This window comes from Panulirus ornatus, chromosome 11, assembly GCF_036320965.1.
Source record: "Panulirus ornatus isolate Po-2019 chromosome 11, ASM3632096v1, whole genome shotgun sequence".
Taxonomy (NCBI): Eukaryota; Metazoa; Arthropoda; class Malacostraca; order Decapoda; family Palinuridae; genus Panulirus; species Panulirus ornatus.
Window position 1 is genome coordinate 6478445 of NC_092234.1, and position 25080 is coordinate 6503524.

A 25080-nucleotide genomic window follows, 5' to 3' on the forward strand; every position below is an offset into this window, starting at 1 on the left:
CTATGGATAGAGTTGTGCACAGGAGTGTGGATGTGCTGGAAATGAGATGTTTGAGGACAATATGTGGTGTGAGATGGTTTGATCGAGTAAGTAATGTAAGGGTAAGAGAGATGTGTGGAAATAAAAAGAGTGTGGTTGAGAGAGCAGAAGAGGGTGTTTTGGAATGGTTTGGTCACATGGAGAGAATCAGGGAGGAAAGATTTGACCAAGATATATGGTTCTGAGGTGGAGGGAACGAGGAGAAGTGGGAAACCAAATTGGAGGTGGAAAGATGGAGTGAAAAAGATTTTGTGTGATCGGGGCTTGAACATGCAGGAGAGTGAAAGGAGGGCAAGGAATAGAGTGAATTGGATCGATGTGGTATACCGGGGTTGACGTGCTGTCAGTGGATTGAATCAGGGCATGTGAAGCGTCTGGGGTAAACCATGGAAAGTTGTGTGGGGCCTGGATGTGGTAAGGGAGCTGTGGTTTCGGGCATTATTGCATGACAGCTAGAGACTGAGTGTGAACGAATGGGGCCTTTGTTGTCATTTCCTAGTGCTACCTCGCACACATGAGGGGGGAGGGGGATGGTATTCCATGTGTGGCGAGGTGGCGATGGGAATGAATAAAGGCAGACAGTGTGAATTGTGTGCATGGGTATATATGTGTGTGTCTGTGTGTGTATATATATTTGTACACTGAGATGTATAGGTATGTATATTTGCGTGTGTGGACGTGTATGTATATACATTGTGTATGGGGGTGGGTTGGGCCATTTCTTTCGTCTGTTTCCTATATATATACATATATATATATATATATATATATATATATATAGGAAACAGACGAAAGAAATGGCCCAACCCACCCACATACACATGTATATACATACGTCCACACACACAAATATACATACCTACACAGCTGGTTTACCCCAGACGCTTCACATGCCTTGATTCAATCCACTGACAGCACGTCAACCCCGGTATACCACATCGCTCCAATTCACTCTATTCCTTGCCCTCCTTTCACCCTCCTGCATGTTCAGGCCCCGATCACACAAAATCTTTTTCACTCCATCTTTCCACCTCCAATTTGGTCTTCCACTTCTCCTCGTTCCCTCCACCTCCGACACATATATCCTCTTGGTCAATCTTTCCTCACTCATTCTCTCCATGTGCCCGAACCATTTCAAAACACCCTCTTCTGCTCTCTCAAAGACGCTCTTTTTATTTCCACACATCTCTCTTACCCTTACGTTACTTACTCGATCAAACCACCTCACACCACACACTCTCCTCAAACATCTCATTTCCAGCACATCCATCCTCCTGTGCACAACTCTATCCATAGTCCACGCCTCGCAACCATACAACATTGTTGGAACCACTATTCCCTCAAACATACCCATTTTTGCTTTCCGAGATAATGTTCTCGACTTCCACACATTCTTCAAGGCTCCCAGAATTTTCGCCCCCTCCCCCACCCTATGATCCACTTCCGCTTCCATGTTTCCATCCGCTGCCAGATCCACTGCCAGATATCTAAAACACTTCACTTCCTCCAGTTTTTCTCCATTCAAACTCACCTCCCAATTGACTTGACCCTCAACCCTACTGTACCTAATTACCTTGCTCTTATTCACATTTACTCTTAACTTTCTTCTTTCACACACTTTACCAAACTCAGTCACCAGCTTCTGCAGTTTCTCACATGAATCAGCCACCAGCGCTGTATCATCAGCAAACAACAACTGACTCACTTCCCAAGCTCTCTCATCCACAACAGACTTCATACTTGCCCCTCTTTCCAAAACTCTTGCATTCACCTCCCTAACAACCCCATCCATAAACAAATTAAACAACCATGGAGACATCACACACCCCTGCTGCAAACCTACATTCACTGAGAACCAATCACTTTCCTCTCTTCCTACACGTACACATGCCTTACATCCTCGATAAAAACTTTTCACTGGTTCTAACAACTTGCCTCCCACACCATATATTCTTAATACCTTCCACAGAGCATCTCTATCAACTCTATCATATGCCTTCTCCAGATCCATAAATGCTATATACAAATCCATTTGCTTTTCTAAGTATTTCTCACATACATTCTTCAAAGCAAACACCTGATCCACACATCCTCTACCACTTCTGAAACCACACTGTTCTTCCCCAATCTGATGCTCTGTACATGCCTTCACCCTCTCAATCAATACCCTCCCATATAATTTACCAGGAATACTCAACAAACTTATACCTCTGTAATTTGAGCACTCACTCTTATCCCCTTTGCCTTTGTACAATGGCACTATGCACGCATTCCGCCAATCCTCAGGCACCTCAACATGAGTCATACATACATTAAATAACCTTACCAACCAGTCAATAATACAGTCACCCCCTTTTTTAATAAATTCCACTGCAATACCATCCAAACCTGCTGCCTTGCCGGCTTTCATCTTCCGCAAAGCTTTTACTACCTCTTCTCTGTTTACCAAATCATATATATATGTGTGTGTGTGCTTATATGTGTATGTCTGAGTATGTATATGTATGTATACAGTGAAATGTTTAGGTATGTATATGTGCATGTGTGGGCGTTTTTGTACATACATGTGTATGTGGGTGGGCTGGGCCATTCTTTCGTCTGTTTCCTTGCACTACCTCACTATGCAGGAGATAGCGAGAAAGTATAATAAAAACAATAAAAAAATAATATATATGTGTGTATATGAGTGGATGAGCCATTCTCTGTGTTTCCTGGCGCTACCTCGCTGATGCAGGAAACAGCGATTAAATATGAAAAAAAATCCTTTCTTTGCATATTTAGGACCATACTCTCTCTTCAGTGAAATACCTAAACGATTTTGATGATCCTATACTAAATATGAAATCATTGGTCACACCTTACCCATCAAAATCACTAAGCTTGGAGATAATGGTCATAATCATAAAGTTCTACTCCCAAAAGATATAAAGAATAATATTCAATGTAATGTTAGCAAGATGTTTTCCCAACTGATCCTAACAGGTTTATCCACACAAAAGATATATATGAAAAAAAGGTGTAATCATAAATCAAAGCCATGACAAACTACCTTATGTATTAATGCACCTCTACATTTTCCAAGGTATAGTAATATGGTGTTAAATGAAGTCATTTAAAAAAGTCAAAGACATCGACAAAAGCTAAACACTTACTTGCATGGCGTTTCAGCCTTTTCAATACCAACACAAATCCTGCACAGTGTCAAGGCAGCCATTTGTAGCACAACCTGACCTACACCAGAACCAAGATCAACAAATACATCATCCTCCGTGATGTGAATTTGGTCAATCATCTGGCATATCAACTCAAACGATGTCTCACCATAAACCTGCAACATAAAACAAAGTTATGGACATATCTTTTCATACACATGTTTCTCAAAAATCTGCGCAGCAGATGTGCTGATTTACGACTGGCAAATAGCAACACCATGGTAACCAAATGATATATTCTTAGAGGACTAAAATGATGCTGAATTTCACAGGTCAACCACAAATTATTTATCACTCATGGTTGCGTGTTTATAGCCCATAAAAAAACACTAAATGTCAACATAATGAAAAAAAGAATTTCCCAATACAATGTAATGTCAACATGCATGGCACCCAAAACTTAGCAACAGACCCATCTTATCCAAACCACTCAAAAAACCAAATACTAACCCTAAGTCGAACAAAAAACTGATCCCTGCCACACCCAATATATCTACACTCAGAGATCCCCACTTCAAAAAATAAAAGGCCAAAATAACTATACATCAAAATGACCCAACAAGCACTATACAATCACCCTCTCAATACAATCTTAAATACCACCCCATCGGTGCTCTGGAAACCACCCACTGCTCCATCACACAGTTTCAACACATCATAAGACCCCCCATGCCCAATACACAGCTACCACAATGAGGACACTGAAAACTTGATGCTCAATCCCTCTCCAACACACACACACACACACACACACTCTCTCTCTCTCTCTCTCCCCACAAAGAAAAACATCACCTCCCTTTATAACCTGTAGTCCCATCTGGTGGACATAGCTAGCTCTTTCAGCGCTGCAGGGGCCCCACAAATGAGCAGAAGGGAATATTTGAGACAAAAAAGTAAGGTAAGGTAAGGTGAAGCAAGGTTAGGTGTGTGTATATATGTAATTACCTATTTGTACTGTATGTGGAGAAAGTTTTATCCTTCTGGGGCCCCATCTCTTACACATTCTCTATTCTCATACAACTTCTAAAATTCATTCACATATAAAAGCATAAAAGAGGTCTACACAGTAGCAAGGAATTGGACACAAATGTTCTTTACCAGTTTACAGAGTTGAGGCTGGGGACAAATGCTCTCCAAACTGATTTCCACAAAAGAAGCATGCCTATATACAATGGAATCATCCCACACACATGGGAGTAGACTTAAAATGAAAAGTTGAAGATATTAATCTAAGATTTTCGCCACTTATCTACAATGTTCTGTAAATATCAGTCCCAAGCATCATACTGGGATGCCATTAACATTGCAGTGACCCTAACAAAGGTTACTATCATATCATATCAAGAGAACAATGGTTATAAATACTAATCTACCAACATAGAAAGTGTGTGTCATTCAGTGAGGTGAGCGACAAGTAAAATTCCATTCTAAGGGATGTGGCCCAAAATATTTTGAATACATGCAAGCAGTGAGCTTTATAGTTTTGATCAAGCATAATAAAACCTTCACAATGATATAATTCCATCATCAAGCCAACATTTACAGGACATCCTACCTCTGGTGAAAAAGGTTCATACTGATTCAGTTTCTCTGGGTCAACGACAGCATGGTTGTAGATCTGTGTGAGGATGTGCTTGAGCATTCCTCGTGAGGGGCGCTTGTTGAGGCGAGTGGCTGGCAGGCTCGTCCCCTTCTCCTAGAAAATATAAATACAGTGTTAAAGCCTGGGACATATCAGTTTACTGAGCATTTTAATATATTAATTATCACTACATACCACATTCAATTCATTCTGAAAATAAACTTGTCACACTTTACAAGTTTATAACTCATATAATCAATGGGCCATTTACAGATTCCCTCTGTTTCTAGATCTTATAGGAAATAATTACTCATGGAATATATAATTTATAAAATACATCTGCCATCTTTCCAGTTTATGAAAATGTTGTAACAGTCTTAGTATATCATAACTACAGGAGAGAACACTTGCCCTTGAGTAAATACAAAAGCCCATATCAAGGCTGGGTCTCAACAGAAATACATAAAAGTTAATGAAATTGAGAAAGAAAAGATGAGCAAAAGTATCTATGAACTTTGGAAAAAGTGAAAACATATTATTTTATGTATGCGCTTTATTCATATACATATACATATACAAGGCAGCAGGTTTGGATGGTATTGCAGTGGAATTTATTAAAAAAGGGGGTGACTGTATTGTTGACTGGTTGGTAAGGTTATTTAATGTATGTATGACTCATGGTGAGGTGCCTGAGGATTGGCAGAATGCGTGCATAGTGCCATTGTACAAAGGCAAAGGGGATAAGAGTGAGTGCTCAAATTACAGAGGTATAAGTTTGTTGAGTATTCCTGGTAAATTATATGGGAGGGTATTGATTGAGAGGGTGAAGGAATGTACAGAGCATCAGATTGGGGAAGAGCAGTGTGGTTTCAGAAGTGGTAGAGGATGTGTAGATCAGGTGTTTGCTTTGAAGAATGTATGTGAGAAATACTTAGAAAAGCAAATGGATTTGTATGTAGCATTTATGGATCTGGAGAAGGCATATGATAGAGCTGATAGAGATGCTCTGTGGAAGGTATTAAGAATATATGGTGTGGGAGGAAAGTTGTTAGAAGCAGTGAAAAGTTTTTATCGAGGATGTAAGGCATGTGTACGTGTAGGAAGAGAGGAAAGTGATTGGTTCTCAGTGAATGTAGGTTTGCGGCAGGGGTGTGTGATGTCTCCATGGTTGTTTAATTTGTTTATGGATAGGGTTGTTAGGGAGGTAAATGCAAGAGTTTTGGAAAGAGGGGCAAGTATGAAGTCTGTTGGGGATGAGAGAGCTTGGGAAGTGAGTCAGTTGTTGTTCGCTGATGATACAGCGCTAGTGGCTGATTCATGTGAGAAACTGCAGGAGCTGGTGACTGAGTTTGGTAAAGTGTGTGGAAGAAGAAAGTTAAGAGTAAATGTAAATAAGAGCAAGGTTATTAGGTACAGTAGGGTTGAGGGTCAAGTCAATAGGGAGGTGAGTTTGAATGGAGAAAAACTGGAGGAAGTGAAGTGTTTTAGATATCTGGGAGTGGATCTGGCAGCGGATGGAACCATGGAAGCAGAAGTGGATCATAGGGTGGGGGAGGGGGCGAAAATTCTGGGGGCCTTGAAGAATGTGTGGAAGTCGAGAACATTATCTCGGAAAGCAAAAATGGGTATGTTTGAAGGAACAGTGGTTCCAACAATGTTGTATGGTTGCGAGGCGTGGGCTATGGATAGAGTTGTGCGCAGGAGGATGGATGTGCTGGAAATGAGATGTTTGAGGACAATGTGTGGTGTGAGGTGGTTTGATCGAGTGAGTAACGTAAGGGTAAGAGAGATGTGTGGAAATAAAAAGAGCGTGGTTGAGAGAGCAGAAGAGGGTGTTTTGAAGTGGTTTGGGCACATGGAGAGAATGAGTGAGGAAAGATTGACCAAGAGGATATATGTGTCGGAGGTGGAGGGAACGAGGAGAAGAGGGAGACCAAATTGGAGGTGGAAAGATGGAGTGAAAAAGATTTTGTGTGATTGGGGCCTGAACATGCAGGAGGGTGAAAGGAGGGCAAGGAATAGAGTGAATTGGAGCGATGTGGTATACCGGGGTTGACGTGCTGTCAGTGGATTGAATCAAGGCATGTGAAGCGTCTGGGGTAAACCATGGAAAGCTGTGTAGGTATGTATATTTGCGTGTGTGGACGTATGTATATACATGTGTATGGGGGGGGTTGGGCCATTTCTTTCGTCTGTTTCCTTGCGCTACCTTGCAAACGCGGGAGACAGCGACAAAGTATAATAATAAAAAAAAAAAAAATATATATACACACACACACACACACATATATATATATATATATATGGGGATAGGGGAGAAAGAATACTTCCCACGTATTCCCTGCGTGCCGTAGAAGGCGACTAAAAGGGGAGGGAGCGTGGGGCTGGAAATCCTCCCCTCTCTTTTTCTTTTTTTTTAATTTTCCAAAAGAAGGAACAGAGAAGGGGGCCAGGTGAGGATATTCCCTCAAAGGCCCAGTCCTCTGTTCTAAATGCTACCTCGCTAATGCGGGAAATGGCAAATAGTTTGAAAGAAAGAAAAGATATATATATATATATATATATATATATATATATATATATATATATATATATATATCTTTTTTTTTTATACTTTGTCGCTGTCTCCCGCGTTTGCGAGGTAGCGTAAGGAAACAGACGAAAGTAATGTCCTAACCCCCCCATACACATGTATATACATACGTCCACACACGCAAATATACATACCTACACAGCTTTCCATGGTTTACCCCAGACGCTTCACATGCCCTGATTCAATCCACTGACAGCACGTCAACTACGGTATACCACATCGATCCAATTCACTCTATTCCTTGCCCTCCTTTCACCCTCCTGCATGTTCAGGCCCCAATCACACAAAATCTTTTTCACTCCATCTTTCCACCTCCAATTTGGTCTCCCACTTCTCCTCGTTCCCTCCAACTCCGACACATATATCCTCTTGGTCAATCTTTCCTCACTCATTCTCTCCATGTGCCCAAACCATTTCAAAACACCCTCTTCTGCTCTCTCAACCACGCTCTTTTTATTTCCACACATCTCTCTTACCCTTACGTTACTTACTCGATCAAACCACCTCACACCACACATTTTCCTCAAACATCTTATTTCCATCACATCCATCCTCCTGTGCACAACTCTATCCATAGCCCACGCCTCGCAACCATACAACATTGTTGGAACCACTATTCCTTCAAACATACCCATTTTTGCTTTCCGAGATAATGTTCTCGACTTCCACACATTCTTCAAGGCTCCCAGGATTTTCGCCCCCTCCCCCACCCTATGATTTACTTCCACTTCCATGGTTCCATCCGCTGCCAGATCCTCTCCCAGATATCTAAAACACTTTACTTCCTCCAGTTTTTCTCCATTCAAACTTACCTCCCAATTGACTTGACCCTCAACCCTACTGTACCTAATAACCTTGCTCTTATTCATATTTACTTATATTTATTTATTTATCATACTTTGTCGCTGTCTCCCGCGTAAGCGAGGTAGCGCAAGCAAACAGACGAAAGAATGGCCCAACCCACCCACGTCCATACATGCACATATACATATATACATGTTTACCAAATGGCGTCCTAGCTTCGTTTCTTCGATGTATATCAATTGACTGTTATATTTCTCTCTTGTGTCTCCCCTGATGATGTGATTATTACACGAAAGTGAGCCTTGCTTTGGTCATATGAAGCTAAACAAATGACTGACCAAAAGCGGTTCCTCTTCCTAATCATTCCTCAGGCCAGAATGTGAGAAAAAAATCTATGAAATCCTATTTGCAAATGGGTAAATAATGCATGACTACAGAAAAAGCACTTGCAAAATTCCTGAAAAGGCGTATCTAAATATTTCTTTCTTCAAGTTATCTAAACATGCAACTGATGAGTACATGGTGCATAAATCACCATGGGCTTAGGCTGACAAGTGTGTGCTGGGAACATCACACACTTAGGCTGATACTGTGCAAGTGAGGAGATCACACACACTAGCAACAAAAGTGTGTGGGCGAGCATTTCATCACATTCGTGAAGGGATCACTGCAAACACAAGCAGAGTGTAAGGAGTAGAGTTCATCACCTGAACTGGCAGAGAATGTGGGTGCCTTAATCGTCACATGTACTATTAGGATAAGTATGTGGGTGCGTGGATTATCACAGATAACAGGGGAGTTAATTGGGTGTGAGGATCATTACTGGCATTGGCTGAAAGTGTTTGGGTGAGGAGGTCATCACAAACCCTAATCAACACTGTGTGCTTGCTGGTGAAGAAATCATCACATGCCCCAAGTGTGTGTGGATGTGGGAATCATCACATGCCCTGGTCAGAAATGCATGTTGGTACTAGGATCATCACATGCCCTAGCTAATAAAATTATATGCCCTAGCTAATAAAGTGCAGGGGTGCAGGGATCATCACACATCCCGACTGACTAGTTTTTAAATCGGCAACCCGACAACTGGGCCTTGGGGCCCACCCTGGTCCGGGAACACCATGAACTTTTTGTGCTTGGCTGCCAACAACACCTCCCCCACCCCCTTCCTCACCCACACATTCACTGTACACAACTATATAAACCTGTCTTAACTTACAACAAATAATAACAGGTAGGGTTTCGTGAAATTAAAGCAGCATTAAAGAAATCTTAAGACTGGTCATCCAAAGCAATATCAACATGAGTGCCTTAAAAGTATCAAAAGTATCATTCAACACATAAGAAGTTCTACAGTGCCTGTCAATCCAGTTGACCAACCAACAAGTGTAAGTCCCCAGAAGTGTGTCTGGACTCAGTCCAATGGTTGACACATACGAGGGTTTCCAGGTGTGTGTCAGCATCCAGCTGTCTGAATGATACATATGAGGGTCTAAAGGTGTATGTCAGCACCCAGCTGTCTAGCTGACAAATAAAGAATCCTCAGGCATGTCAGCATCCAGTTGTTTTGCTGACACATATGAGGGTTCCCAGGTCTGGGTTTGGCTGTCAGGTTGTGATGAACCTATTCCAAAAACACCCATCGTTTGATAAAATATGTGTTGCAACAAGTAATACACCCGACATGGTCCCCTGAAACTAAAAAAGATAACTGCCAACCACAAGCGAAACAAACAAGCACACGAAAAAGACATTTTGTTGCATCAAAACTTAAAATGTCTTGTTTTTTTTTTTTAAGTTTAAGCCACTTTGCCTCAACTATACCTGAGCAAACCTTCGTACTAACCAAATCAAGTTTAACGATAAATGAAAATGAACTAAACTCGCCCCGCAACTGGGCCAGACGAGCCACTAGCCCTCACGGATGTGACAAGGAAGCCCGGCGACCTTAAGACCACCAGGGAGGCAACACACACACACACACACACAAAAAGACACTGGCATGGCGGATGTTCCTCAGGGTCCTCACCCACGCGGGAAACTACGACACATCCGTGGTAAACTCCCGCCTTGAATTTCCCGCGTTAAGACTCTCGTGTACGTACTTCCCGCCACTTGCCGTCACCGTCAGAGTATAACGTTGTTGCCAAACGCCTTCCACCGGAAATGGTGCCACAGACTGCCAGAATTACATATATACAGACATACCATCAGGCGTAGACCAGGGCCACGGACCTCCTGTAATACTGAACACTGTCCGATATTCTTCCGGTGTTTCCTTTGAAGAGAATTGTCAAGGTGAAGAGAAGAATATTGGTGGGGAATGAAGCCATGGTAATGGTCCGGCAGGTAATGTTGTGCTGGCCAGGAATAAAGGTGAAGGCGGCAGAGGGAATGATGATGGTGACAGAAGAATGATAACGGTGATAGTGGAACGATAATGGTAACAAAAGAATAATAACGTTGGTAGAGGGAATGATAACGGTGGCAGTAGAAATGGCAATGGTGGCCGAGGAGCGATAATAATGGCAAAGGAAATGACACTGGTGGCAGAAGAATGATATCAACAGAGGAATGATATTGATGGCACACGTAATGATAATACGGCAAAAGGAATGATAATGGTAGCACAGGGGAATGATAATGGTAGCACGGGGAATGATAATTGTAGCACGGGGGAATGATAATGGTAGCATAAGAAATTATAATGTTGAAAGAGAAATGGTAATTGAGGCAAAGGAATGATAAAAATGCGATAAAGATAGATAATAGCAGTGATGGCAGAGATAGCGATCATGGTGGAAGATAATGATAAAGGTGAAAGGTAAAAGTAATGGTGGCCGAGATAATATTAATGCTAAGAGATAATGATAAATGTAACAGGTAATGGCAATGGTAAAAGAGATAATGATAATAGTTTAAGATAATGATAAAGGTGACAGGTAATAACAATGGTGGCAGAGATGATGATAATGGTAGATAATGATACAGGTGACAGCCAATGGCAATGGTAGCAGAGAACGACAATGATGGAATATGATGATAAAGATGAAAGATAATGATAACAGTGGCAGAGGTGAAGATAATAATATAGGTGAGATATAATGATAATGGTGGCAAAAGGAAAGAATGACTGAAAGCAGCCAGGAGGGGTAGGTCAGTGATGGAAGCAGGAGAGCGGCTGATGTACATCTTGCTGTATTGATCCTCCCAACCACTCTACCTTCCATCTTCCTCCCTACACCACCCGGCCCCTCCATCTTCCTCCCTACACCACTTCGCCCCTCAATCTTCCTCCCTACACCATCCCGCCTCTCCATCTTCCTTCCTTCATAGCCCCGCCCTCCATCTTCCTCCCTACACCACCTAATCCCTCCATCTCCTTCCCTTCACCCCCCCCCCCTTCAATCTTCCTCACTACAGCACCCCATCCCTCCATCTTCCTCACTACACCACCCCACCCCTCCATCTTCCTCCCTAAACCACCCAATCCTCCATCTCCCTCCCCACACCACCCAACCCTTCATCTTTCTCCCTTCATCACCCCGCCCTCCATCTCCATATATCACCACACCCTCCATCCTCCTCGCTAAATCATCCCACCATCCATCTTCCTCCCTACACCATCCCGCCCTCTACCTACAACATCTCATTCTCCATCTTCCTCCACACACCAACCTACCCTTCAACTTCCTTCCCTTTCTACCCTCCACCTTCCTCCCAATCCCGTCCTCCATACCCCACCCTCCATCTTCCTTACTAACCCACTCAACACCTTCATCCCCAACCCGCCTTTGTTCTCCTACCACAAACTCTAACCTCCGCTCCCCAAATCCCTGACCCTTCTCAGCCTCTAAGACTCCAGCCATCCCAGCCCCTGGCCCTCCCCAGCCTCTAGCCTTCTCCACTAGCCCATGCCATGGCCCTCCCCAACCTGCAGCCTATTCTTCCAGTCTGTGCCACCCTCTAGCGTCTACCTTACTACCCGAGCCACTGGTCCTCCCCAGCAGCAGAAACTGCAGCAGGAGGTGTACCCCAATTGGCCTTCCTGGCAAGTGGGGTCCCGTGTGTAAGCAACACCCCCACAAGGTCACGACAGACAGTAGCCTTTTGAGGACCTGAAGGGAGGAAGGTGGGTGTCCTCCCCCATTCCTACGAGGATCCTTCCCCACTCTTGAGGTCCTAGTCATCCTAAGAGGGTCCTTCCCCACTCTTGAGGTCCTAGTCATCCTAAGAAGGTCCTTCCTCACTCTAGAGGTCCTAATCATCCTAGGAGGGTCCTTCCCCACTGTGGAGGTCCTACTCATCCAAGGAGGGCCCTTCCCCATTCTGGAGGCCCTAGTCAACCTAGGAGGGTCCTTTCCCACTCTTAAAGGCCCTAGTCATCCTAGGAGGGTCCTTTCTCACTAAGGAGGTCCTAATCACCCTAGGAGGGTTCTTCCCCACTCTGGAGGCCCTAGTCATCCTGAGGGTGTCCTTCCCCACTCTAGAGGTCCTAAGCATCCTAGGAGGGTCTTTCCTATTCTGGGAGTCGTATCCATCCTAGGAGGGTCCTTCCCCACTCTTAAGGCCTACACCATCCTAAAGGGGGGGGGGGGTCCCTACCCCACTCTAGAGGTGCACACCATCCTAAAAAGGGGGGTTCCTTTCCCACTCTAGGGATCTGCAGGGCTGACCCTGACCTTTTGCTAGTTGTGAACTGCGGGGAGCATAACTTCCCTCCCCACTCCACCTTCCTCCCCCTAATAGCCTCACCCCAACCCCCGGCCACCTCAAAACGGAAGCGTCCCGTCACTTAACTTGACCAGTGGTCCAAGATCATCCCACCCAAGACACCACGCCAGCAGCAGGCGTGGTGTGCCTCCTCAGGTGAATGCTCCAGCAGGAGTGTGGTGAGGTCTTCCAACACGGGAGACTTCCCTCTACCAGTAACCTGGAGAGCCTGACCCCAAGACAGGCGCAGGAGGGAGTGTGACTCTATGGGAGGGAGGGAAGCTGGGATCTGGGCGGAGGCAGGAGGGAGCGTGACCCCAGGGGAGGGAGGCAGGATTTGGGAGGAATGGCAGGAGGGAGCATGGCCCCAGGAGAGGGAGGGTGGGGTCATAGTGAAGGGACAGGAAGGAGAAAATGGTCAGGGGTGAAGGGCATGAAAGAGCGTGACCCCAAGGGGAGGGGAGCAGGGATCCAGGTGAGGAAGTAAGAGGGAGCATGACTCCTGGGGAGAAAGGGAGGTGTCGGGGTGGAGCCGGAGGGAGCATGACCCCAGGGGATGGATGGAAGCGTCAGGCTGGAAGAGCGGGAGGGAGGGATCCGGGTGGAGGGAGCGTGACCCCCAGGGGAGGAAGGGAAGGGTCTAGGTGGAGAGGTAGGAAGGAACGTGACCCCAGGGGAGGGAGGGGTCAACAGACGGAAGACAAGAATCAACAAAAACAGCTGCAGCAAGAACTAAAACAACTCCAGCAACAACTGGGTTGATGGGGTTGATATTATTCAACACCACTACAACCCCAGCAACAACTGGGTTGATGGTGTTGGTATTACCGCCATTGATGGTGTTGGTATTACCGCCATTCCAACCCCAGCAACAAGTGACAACCTCAGCAATAAACTGAGGCACCTGGTGACATCTCACAAGCCACAACCCCAGCAACAGCAGACATGGTGTTACTTCAGAAGCTCCCTCCTCCTCCTCCTCCTCCTCCTCCTCCTCCCAGCATGAGCAGCCACCAGCGGGAAGGGGCGAAACGCTACCACCATCACTGTCACTGTCACTCCCCAGGTGAGGCCAGCCTCCCATCATCATGGCGGGACGCTACAGGACCCCCATCCTGCCCGTCCGTGCAGTGCGGCTGCCGTCCTGCCCGCCCCTATACACACACACACACACACACACACACACACACACACACACACAATGTCAACGTTTCTCCTCGGGAACGGCCATTCACCTGGGGAGGGGGAGGGGAGGCGATAGTGGCGTGCCGTGGGGAGGGGAGGGAGGGAGGGAGGAGGGGGGGTAACCCTACGGTGGGGGGGGAGGAGAGGATTGCCCTGGGTAGGGCCCTGGGGGGGTGGGGGAGTACGAGCGGTTGCCCGCCAGGCTTACCGTCTTTACTGACTTCTTGTTTCTTTGTCCTTAACTTGTCCCTCCGGATCATCAGATAACCGCCGCCAGTACAACTCGCGTCCTAATATTACGTTACGTTTCCCTCCCCCACACCTTCATTAAGCCCCCCATTCACTCGCCTCTGACCCACTGGCCTCACCTTAATACACTTGCATCCTCGGTGCAGGAGAATGCTGGACAAGGGGGAGCGTCCATGCTGGCCGAGAGGGGGGGAGGAGGGGGGAGACATGTGGCGCGCTCGGGGCCCACCCTCCACTAACACATTTAAATACAAGATTACAGAAAAATCGTACGGTAAAAGTCTCGCTGAAAAACCAGAGCAGAGCACGAACCTCCAGCCATTACCTGTGAGTCATGAGCAAGAGGATGATGGGGAACACAACCCGACATTAACACGTGAGTCAACATGTGAGACGAGTTACGTCACAGCCTGGGTACGGCCGACATCATGTGTTTACACTGTACGAGTGGTGCAGCCACACCAGCGGCGGTGGAACCACCTCGACCAGAGATGTAGTGCAACCCAGACCAACGGTGGCGGGACTGGCCAGTGCTGGTGAAGCCCCTATTGGTGGGTGACAGAGCTTCACCAGTTGTGATCGAGTCCCTACCTATACATAGCTATGGCGCCGTGGTAGTGGAGGAGTCTAATAGTGTGGACCCCTGACCCCAGTGGTGGTGGTGACCATTGGCGGTGGAACCCCGACCAGTGTTGTAGAGCCCTACCCAGTGGTCGACCACGTCCCCGCCATACCACCATAAAGTTCAACCATTCCACCCCACCCTTGAGTCAGACGTTGGCCCGGGCAGACAGTCAGCTGGGCCAGTCACTGCAGCCCTCGGGAGACTGGAATCTTCAGTAACAACCCTCAACCACTGGCATACCCCTCCCAAAGCACAACTTCCCCACCCACCGTCAACAAACCAGGGCCTGCATAGGTAGGCCAGTATACGTTACGGCTATTCATAATACACTGAAAGGCATGCTATACATTGTATGTATAGCATGTCTGTGCAACAGACTAACTACACACATGACTAAACCTGACTGGTCACAGCCATCTGGGGAGGGTAACGGAAGTTGGACGTGTCAACACCCTGATCACGGCGCGACACCGCTATGTGTGCGTGATGACCAGGTCATCATACCAAAGGTCGTACCGTCGTGTTCGAGGGTCGTGCCTTCGTGCTCAATGGTCATACTGATGTGCAAGGAGTTTATGACTCAACAACAAAAAAAAAAAACGTTCCTTCTCTGGACAGCTTGTACAAAATACTGGGAAATAAAAACAACTTTATAGACCCATAAATTCCTCCACTCGGACGGAAAAGGGAGCGTGGGAGAGTGAGCCAGACGACTGCTACTACGGTGGGAGAGTGGGCCAGACGACAGCTACAGTAGAAGGGAGCCATTCAGTGGGAGTTTGGCACAGACGACAGCTACACTGGGATAGTGAATCAGACGACAACTAAACTGAGAAATTGTGCCAGACGACAGCCAAAGCTGGAGTAAGCCGGACAACCACAGAGCGGGAGTAAGCCAGACAACCGCTAGAGTGGGCGTAAGCCAGACGACCGCTAGAGTGAGAGTAAGCCAGACGACCGCTAGAGTGGAGTAAGCCAGACAACCGCTACAGTGGGCGTAAGCCAGACGACCGCTAGAGTGAAAGTAAGCCAGGCGACCGCTAGAGTGGAGTAAGCTAGGCAACCGCTAGAGTGGGCGTAAGCCAGACGACCGCTAGAGTGGGAGTAAGCCAGACGACAGCTATAGTGAGAGTGAGCCAAACGAAACCTACCATATGAGAGCAGGCAGAAAACAGCTAGAGCTCAATGGGGACCGGGTGAGCGAGCTAGACAACACTCCCTGACCATGACCAATGGTTAAACAGGCCAAGAAGCCTTAAGAACCCACAAGATACTGGTAAGCCCACAGCCATCGTACACACACTGGCTATAAAAGACCTCACACGACAGGCTAGGGCGGGCAGCTAACACCCCATGACAAGCTGGTGGTGGGAAGATTTTATCCCATGAGAAGCTGGGATGGGCAACTAACCTCACATGGCAAGATGGGGAGGGGCAACTAACCTCACATGACAAGATGGGGAGGGGCAACTTACCTCAAACGACAATGCCAGCCTCCTCAACTCACACCGCCACAAACATGACATGTAGACACCAACACAGTAATAAACGTCAACGTATGCATTCCCACGAAAACAAAATCCGACGACTTCTAGTCACCAGCAATTACCAGAAGATCCCTCAGAACAATCACAAAACACGGCCCGGTTCTCAAGCTGATGCCAGAATTTTTTCCCCCCACTTTTCCTCGACTTTTTCTTTTCTTAAAAACTTTCCTTGTTTTTACCCTTTTCCTCCCTACCGCAAGTCTTCACCAATCAACGGCGAGGAATGCCCTCCTCCAACTTCATTTCAGCCACAAAGCGAGCAAAGCACCAACGAGCACCCCTAACATCCTTCATGACCTACCATCTTTCCACCAGTCACTACCACCATTATCTCTCCCACAGTCAGTGCCATTTCTCCCACCACCACCATCTCTGCTAATCACCATTACCACCATCTCTGCTAATCACCATCACCACCATCATCTCTACCAGCTTACCACCACTACACGCACCACCACCATCTCAGGCAATCACCATCACCATCTTAAGCGAGTCACCACCATCACTACCTGCACCATCAGTCATGATATTATCAGATATGCACGTGTCAGTGCACCTAAGTTCATGTGCAGTTATCACACATGCATATCTCGATGAGCACATATAAAATTAATAACTGCCCGTGTACATACCCTTAAGCCTGTGCGTCCTTGATATTCGCTCAGCATGTGTGTGCATATCTACAAAATGTGTCTATCAGCAGACACGCCCGACCTCCAGTACCGGAATCTCGCAAGCTTTCTTACCCCGCAACAGTCCGTTAACAGGATTTAAGAGGCCGCACCAGTTCCGCCACCAAAACAACTAATTCTCTTATATCACTCTAATAAGGTTAGCAATATTCCGTCATGCCGCAAAGTTTAACAGAGTCTGGCGTCCTCGAGAGCCAGTCAGTGATTCCCCCCCACCCCTCCCCCCTTCCCCGTCCCGGAATCTCCAACTACAGTACTGAAACTATAAACAATGAGCGGGTGGAGAAGTGGCACACCAGCAATACCAGCCGGCAGAGCGACGGGGTAACTTTGGCAGTAGCGCCCGCGGCTGCTTCCCGCCCCCAGCACCCAACCAATCAGGGCGGCTGACGTGGCCAGACGGCTCCATGTGCTGATAAGCTTCCTTCCACTGAGGAATATGTGACTTAAAATATGTTTGCAGCAAGGCAATGGCGTGACGATAACTAATATGAGCGGTGGCAAGGCTACAGTCGACTGGCTGTGGAGCGAGGAGTGTCAGGGAGACCTTGACGACAAGTGGTGCGTGCTGGCCAGGCCTGACACCATTGCCAACGTCATACACACTATTTTTAACAATTCTTCTATTATTCATCACTGACACACAAAATTTTCATGAACTTTACACTAATTATCAAGTCCCCTACTTAACTAACGGCTGGACTAACAGCCGCGAGCAGGTGAGGCCTATTCAACCAATGATTTTATCGTATGACTAACTGTCAACTGACAATGTTGACATTCTTGGTCTGGAAACTTTTCTACCAATTACATTCTACCAAAATAGACCAAAACCGTTAAAGTCATATTAAGAGAAAACATATTCGTCTGGTCTAACATACGGGGGGGGGGGGGGTAAGCTGTGACAATCACAGCTACGTATGCATAGCAGTCAAATATTACATGACCGAGCCTCGTAGAACATAAACATCAGTATTATTACTCGTCTCCATATAGCAATACCTGTGACCATCCCAAAATCTCATCCAATTTCACACATACGTGTTTCCATGAATGACCAGGGTTCGAGGAACGCACCAATTTGGAAAAATCACACGACTTTCTGGTCGCCACAGAATACTCGGAGCTGTGCCCACGTGCAGAGGAAATGACGCAGGAAAACCCAGGCCTACTCACGGTCCAAAAATTCCTTAACTTTAACAGTAAATGAAGTTGTCCGTGAAGCATACAGCAGAGCCGTTCAGCACGGCGTGTAATGCTGGTGGTACGAAAGGAGACGTTCACTCTCTCATCTGTGCAATCATCATGACACTTACGTAATTTACGACCACCCTAAATATATATATATATATATATATATATATTTTTTTTTTTTTCAAACTATTCGCCATTTCCCGCGTTAGCGAGGTAGCGTTAAGAACAGAGGACTGGGCCTTGGAGGGAATATCCTCACCTGGCCCCCTTCTAGAACTGTTCCTTGTTTTGGAAAATTAAAAAAAAAAACGAGAGGGGAAGATTTCCAGCCCCCCGCTCCCTCCCCTTTTAGTCGCCTTCTACGACACGCAGGGAATACGTGGGAAGTATTCTTTCTCCCCTATCCCCAGGGATAATATATATATATATATATATATATATATATATATATATATATATATATATATATATATATATATATATATATATATATATATGTACTTTACACTAGCAGCGTCTGAGTCATGATCCGCACTGCCTCAACCACATCAAGCGTGTTGACGTGGGTAGGGGGCGCTGGGGACCACTACCTGGACCATCATATGACAACTGGGTTACAACACAAGGTTTATTCGCAAGACCAGGTGTTCTCCGTGAGGTTTGTTTACATGACCAGGTGTTCTCCGTGAGGTTTCTTTACAAGACCAAGTATTCTCCGTGAGGTTTGTTTACATGACCAGGTGTTCTCCGTGGTTTGTTTACATGACCAGGTGTTCTCCGTGAGGTTTCTTTACAAGACCAAGTATTCTCCGAGAGGTTTGTTTACATGACCAGGTGTTCTCCGTGAGGTTTGTTTACATGACCAAGTGTTCTGCGTGAGGTTTATTTACAAGACCGGGTGTTCTCCGTGAGGTTTGTTTACAAGACCGGGTGTTCTCCGTGAGGTTTGTTTACAAGACTGGGTGTTCTGCGTGAGGTTTGTTTACAAGACCACGTGTTCTCCGTGAGGTTTGTTTACAAGACTTGGTATTCTCAGGGGTTGTTTACAAAACTGAGTATGCTCATTCGGTTTGCTTGCAAGACTAGGTGCGTTTGTATATGTTTTCAAAAATGGGTGTTCATGTAAGTTTTTTTTTTTTATATATAACTGGGTGTCTTCTGTACCCTCCTATTACAAGACTGGTTCTGAGTGTAAGGCTTGTTTTCAAGACTGGGTGTGTTTTTGTTTTTAACAGTAGCCATGGCACGAGCAAAAACATGCCCCACCTAACGTGACAATCTCGAATGAAGGGAAAAACGGACAACATGAAAACAAAGAAAAACTGGACAAATTAACCGAGCTTGTCAGGTGTTTGTAGACCCGACTCTGAAAGGAGGACAGGTTATAAGAAGGCAGGAAATACGAAACAAGGAAAAGAATTTGACAGCTTCGCTGTTCGAGGAAAGGAGGTAAGTATATAAATAATAACGGTCTGTCCTCGGCTGGCTGGTCGCTTCCCAGCCATCCTGACGTGCACCCGCAAGGTTGTTTACGCAACTGGGTGTATGGGTAAGGTTTCTGTGCGATTGCGTATTCTTGAGGTTTGTTTTTTTTTTTTTACAAAACTGGGTGTACTCATAAGAAGGTTGTTTACGAGATCACGACGATTACGACCGCTGAGCACGACGGCACGGCCCCTGAGTACGACGGCACGACCCCTGAGTACGACACGGTGCGATCCCAGGGTTATGATGACTCTCCTTCTGGGTCATCATACCCAAGGGCCGTCTTTCATGCTTCAGAGGGTACTACCACCACAGCACTTTCATTAATTCATATCTATAAGTCATTCCTGATTCATTACTTTTTTTCTTTATTAATAAACATTTAATCATTTACGTGTTGTCACATCATATATATATATATATATATATATATATATATATATATATATATATATATATACCCTAGCCTGAGTTAGGTAACCATTCTATCGACCAGTCCCAAGGGGTGGATGAACAGTCGGGTTGACTGTGGACTGACTGTCCTAACCTAAGCGCTTGACCTTGGGTGGCCCATGAATGCGTCACGGTCAGGAACGCTAACCACTACACCACTTGCTTATCCTGAGTTACAGTGAAATACTTGCTTATCTTGGTTACGGTATATTACATGCTTATCTTCTGAGCTGCATAACACTTGCTTATCCTGGTTACAATAATATACATGGTTATCCTGGTTACAGTAATATATATGGTTATCCTGGTTACAGTAATACACATGGTTATCCTGGTTACAGTAATACACATGGTTATCCTGGTTACAGTAATACACATGGTTATCCTGGTTACAGTAATATATACATGGTTATCCTGGTTACAGTAATATACATGGTTGTCCTGTGTAGTACTTAACACCTGCTTATCCTTGTTACAACACTTGGTTATCCTGGTTACTATACAACACTTGCTCATCATGGGTACTTCATAACACTTCCTTATCCTGATTGCTGCATAGCACTTGCTTATCATGGTTACTTTACAACACTTGCTTATCTTGGTTACTGTATAACCGAACACATTCTGACCACTGTATAACACATATCCTGATATCTGTATAACATTTGCTCATCCTGGCTAATGAATAATATTTGCTTATCATAGTAACTTTATAGCACTTGCTTATTCTGGTTACTACATAAAACTTGCTTGTCACCGTTACTTTAAAATACCTGCTACCACTGTTATTGTATAACACTTGCTTATCCTGTTTACTGCACAACACTTACTTATCCTGTTTATTGTACAACTCTTATTTATCCTGGGTTCTGTATGACACTTGCTTATCCAGGCTACTGGCCAACACTTGCTTATCTTGGTTATTGTACAACACTTGCTTGTCCTGGTTACTGTAGAACACTTGCTTGTCCTGGATACTGTATTACACTTGCTTCCCATGAATACTGTATAACACTTGCTCTTCCAGGTTACTGCATAACACTCTTTATCATGGTCACTGTATACCATTTGCTTTTCCTGAACATTGTACAATATCCTGATTATTGCATAACACTTGCTTATCAAAGTTACAGTATAACACTTGCTTACCCAAAAAAACACATAAAACTTACTTTATAACATTAGCTTATCCTGGTCACCGTATAACACTTGCTTAAACAGGGGTGTATAACATTCGCTTAAAAAGGGAAGTGTACGTATAACACTCGCTTAACCCGGGTCGAGCAACACACTAGTTTAACACTATGGCTAGTTCCTTGGGGCGTGAGGATCACGCTTGTCAAACATCAATCACTTCTGGGGAAACAAATAAGAAACAAGCATAAAGACATTCCCTGGGTCTTCACCGCCTCACGCAGCAACACCTCCCTTCACACACACTCGGCTAGGAATGTTTCTAGGTAAATCATAAACGGAGAAAAAAAAAATATAAATTCAAGAGAATACCGTGGCGAGAAATCTTCCAGCTATTGAGAGCATAAAAGGTGTCCAGGACGGTGATAAAACGGAAGGTTATAACACTCGCTCAAGTGATATATGGTGAAGGAATAGTTGTAAAAAAAAAAACAAAAAAAAAACTGAGTGGTGACAGCCTGGTAAAGATGGCAGTAAAGAAACTCATAAAGGGGGCCTAGGGAGGGGACGGGGTGAGCTGTAAAACAGTGGGGGAGGGAGGAGAGGATGGGGAAAGATGGTAGAGCTTTAAAAACTAGGGGTGGTACAGGTGTGGTGGGTGTGTCGTGTCCCTGGACGTTCCCAGGCTGTTCCCACCACCATCACCGCCCTTCCCTCCCTACCATGCTTCAACGGCCCTGTCAAGCTACCCCCATCCACCCCCCTTTTCTGTCCTGCCCATCAGTAGAGCACACACCTGCTCCTCCCACCCTGGATCACGCTGGTACTCTGGCTAAAAACATAAGCCTCCTTCATAGACAGCGGTAAAGGGGTTGTGGAGCCAGCCCCGGCTCCCGTTGCCTGTTCATCTGTCTATCTTTGTTCGTTTGTCTCTGTCCGTCAACTGGTCAACTGTCAATCCATCCACCTGTTTTATCTTGAAAGGCCTACTCTTCCTTCACCAACGGCGCCAGTTCCATCTATTCATCTATCAAAACGTCTGCCTAAATTCATCCACCAGTCAGCCTACAGAACCTGAGAACAGGTCTATAGTGTTTATCCCTGCCTCCCTGCCTGAGGCTAGATGCTAGGACGATAACAGGAAGAATAGAGGACAAACCAGGACACTCCTCACAGCTGACAATGGTCCCATCCTCCCCCACCCACCCCAGGGGTAAGACAGGACCCTTCCCAACCCCAGGGGTGGGACAAGACCAACCCCACCCTAGGGCTAAGGCAGGACCCTTCCCCACCCCAGGGGTAAGGCATGACCAACCCAACCCCAACGGGTATTATGACAGGACCACCCCACCCTAAGTGTATGGCAGGACCACTCCCTCGTCCAAGGGGTGAGGGCAGGACCCCGCCCTCCTCACCCCAGGGGTGAGGCAGACCCGACCCTCACCCCAGAGGTGATGCAGATCCACTCCTCCCACCCCCGGGGTGTAACAAAACCATCCCCCGAACCTAAAGGCGAGGCGGCGGCCTACCCTGGGCTACGTACCTCCTCCCGGCCCACCAGCATAACAAGACCAGTTAACGGGACCCCAGTACCAGCCAATAGTATCATCCACCACCAGCCAGTAGCAGCTATCAGCAGCCAGTGGCGTGCCTGCCCGCGGCACCACCAGTGAAAGTGCCAGTATCAGTAGCAATAGGGAGAAAGGAAGAGGTCGGGGGAGGAGGAGGCAAAGGAGTGAGGCAGCAGCAGGAACAGTAACAAATCCAGCAAGAAAAGGGACATCACGACACCACCCCCCACCAGCAGGAAATGACGGCACTGAAGGAGATACAGTACACGCTCATCACCAACACTACCACCACAATCATCCCCAACGCGGCTGCTGTTGCGGTATCAGCGACACACCACCCTCCCCCTATACATACACACCACCACCACACAACCACTGACCTATACACGGAGGTGCATCGATTACCACGTGTGTGTGTGTGTGTGTGTGTGTGTGTGTGTGTGTGTGTGTGTGTATGCGCGCGTGTAATTGTGTGTCTATTTGTGTGTGTGTGTGTGTGTCATGTTCATTATATTGACAGCATTCAGTGGCTGACAATAAAGTAAAAAAATCCATATAACGATGAACAGGGGGCTATAAAAGGGAGAGTGGGATGGGGGGGTGGGTGTTAAACCGTCCTTCCACAACACAAAGGTGGAGGTTAGTGATTGTTGATGTTCACAGCGGCTGGGATGGGCCGCTTCTTGTGGGGCGCTGCGCTAGCCTGGGATGGCCTCTGAGTGGCTCTTGTGCCCAACTGCAACTCAGGGACGGGGGATCTCTGGTGCCAAGAGATGACGGTGGCGAGTGAAGGAGGAGGAGGAGGAGGGGGTGATGATGTTAGTGGTGGTAGCGGTTGGGATGATGGATGTGGTGGTGATGGGGTGGTAGTGGTGGTGGTGGTGGAGAGAAGGGGGGGAGGGAGGGTTGTGATGGTGGAGGAGGGCCGACCTGGCACGATCAATACCGGCGTGGCACTCGGCCAGCCCCAACCCACCCACGCTCGCCCCCTCCCCGGACACGTCCACTAGCCTCTCATACGCCAACACCACCACCACCACCACCACCACCCACCACCAGCACTCCTGTTCTCTCCACCACCCACACTCTCGCCTCCTCCCCCACACACCTTAATTCTCATGAAGACCAATTCCCAGAGCCAGACGCAAGTTGAGCTCACCCCTCACCCAGGAAACTGAATATTCAGAAGGTAAGATAAGGTTGGGACTCACTCATCCCCCACCCCTCCCCAGGTACATCCTGGGTCCTTTTATTATTGTTGGATGGCAGACCCTCCTGAAGGTCGACTCCTCCCGAAGGTCGACTCCTCTGGAGGTCGACCCTCGTAAAGGTCGATCCACCTTTGTGAAGGCTGATCCTCCTGAAGGTCTATCGTTGTGAGGGGTTGATCCTCCTGAAGGTCGATCGTTGTGAGGGGTTGATCCTCCTGAAGGTCGATCGTTGTGAGGGGTTGATCCTCCTGAAGGTCGATCGTTGTGAGGGGTTGATCCTCCTGAAGGTCGATCGTTGTGAGGAGTTGATCCTTCTGAAGGTCGACCTTCAACCCTCCAGAGGATCGACCTGCCTAAAGATCAACCCCCTTCGAGGCTCATGAACCTGAAGGTCGACCCCCTAGAATGTCAACCCCCCACCCCTCCCAAACCAACCATGAGGGTCGATCCCCGAGAATGTGAACCATCTGGGGATCGACCCACCTGGAAGTCGACCCCCGGAGGTCAAAGGTCACGTCTCTAGTGCTAATCCAACATGAAACTAGACTGGAGCACACTGTCCTCACTCCCATGTACACTACACCATGATGCACAGTGGCGTAAATCCAATGTACACAGTACACTGTAATGTCGTGTACTCTCAATACCACACACACAAACATACCCAATGCCATATGGTCACAAGGGCAAGGTGAAGTTGGTGTGACAGTGACACGAAAGGTCGTGACACTGATGTGACGGATGACGAAGTCAGCGTAACGTGATAGGGTCGACATGGTAACAAGGAACCA

At 46.5% G+C, this 25080-nt stretch overlaps 1 protein-coding gene across 5 annotated transcripts in view; it reads right to left on the reverse strand.

Annotated features, from left to right (window-relative positions):
- The window catches only part of gpp (DOT1 like histone lysine methyltransferase grappa), a 277074-nt gene that overhangs the window by 142303 nt on the left and 109691 nt on the right, over window positions 1–25080 (reverse strand). For 4 of the 5 annotated variants that reach the window (XM_071666497.1, XM_071666499.1, XM_071666495.1 and 1 more), the window contains exons 5-6: window positions 4807–4947; window positions 3192–3367 (exon numbers count right to left, since the gene is read on the reverse strand). In XM_071666497.1, coding sequence (XP_071522598.1) covers window positions 3192–3367; window positions 4807–4947 — 317 coding nt within the window. Of the gene's footprint in view, window positions 1–3191; window positions 3368–4806; window positions 4948–17181; window positions 17437–25080 lie in introns of those variants that run through there. The other variant, XM_071666498.1, reaches the window with a different exon arrangement.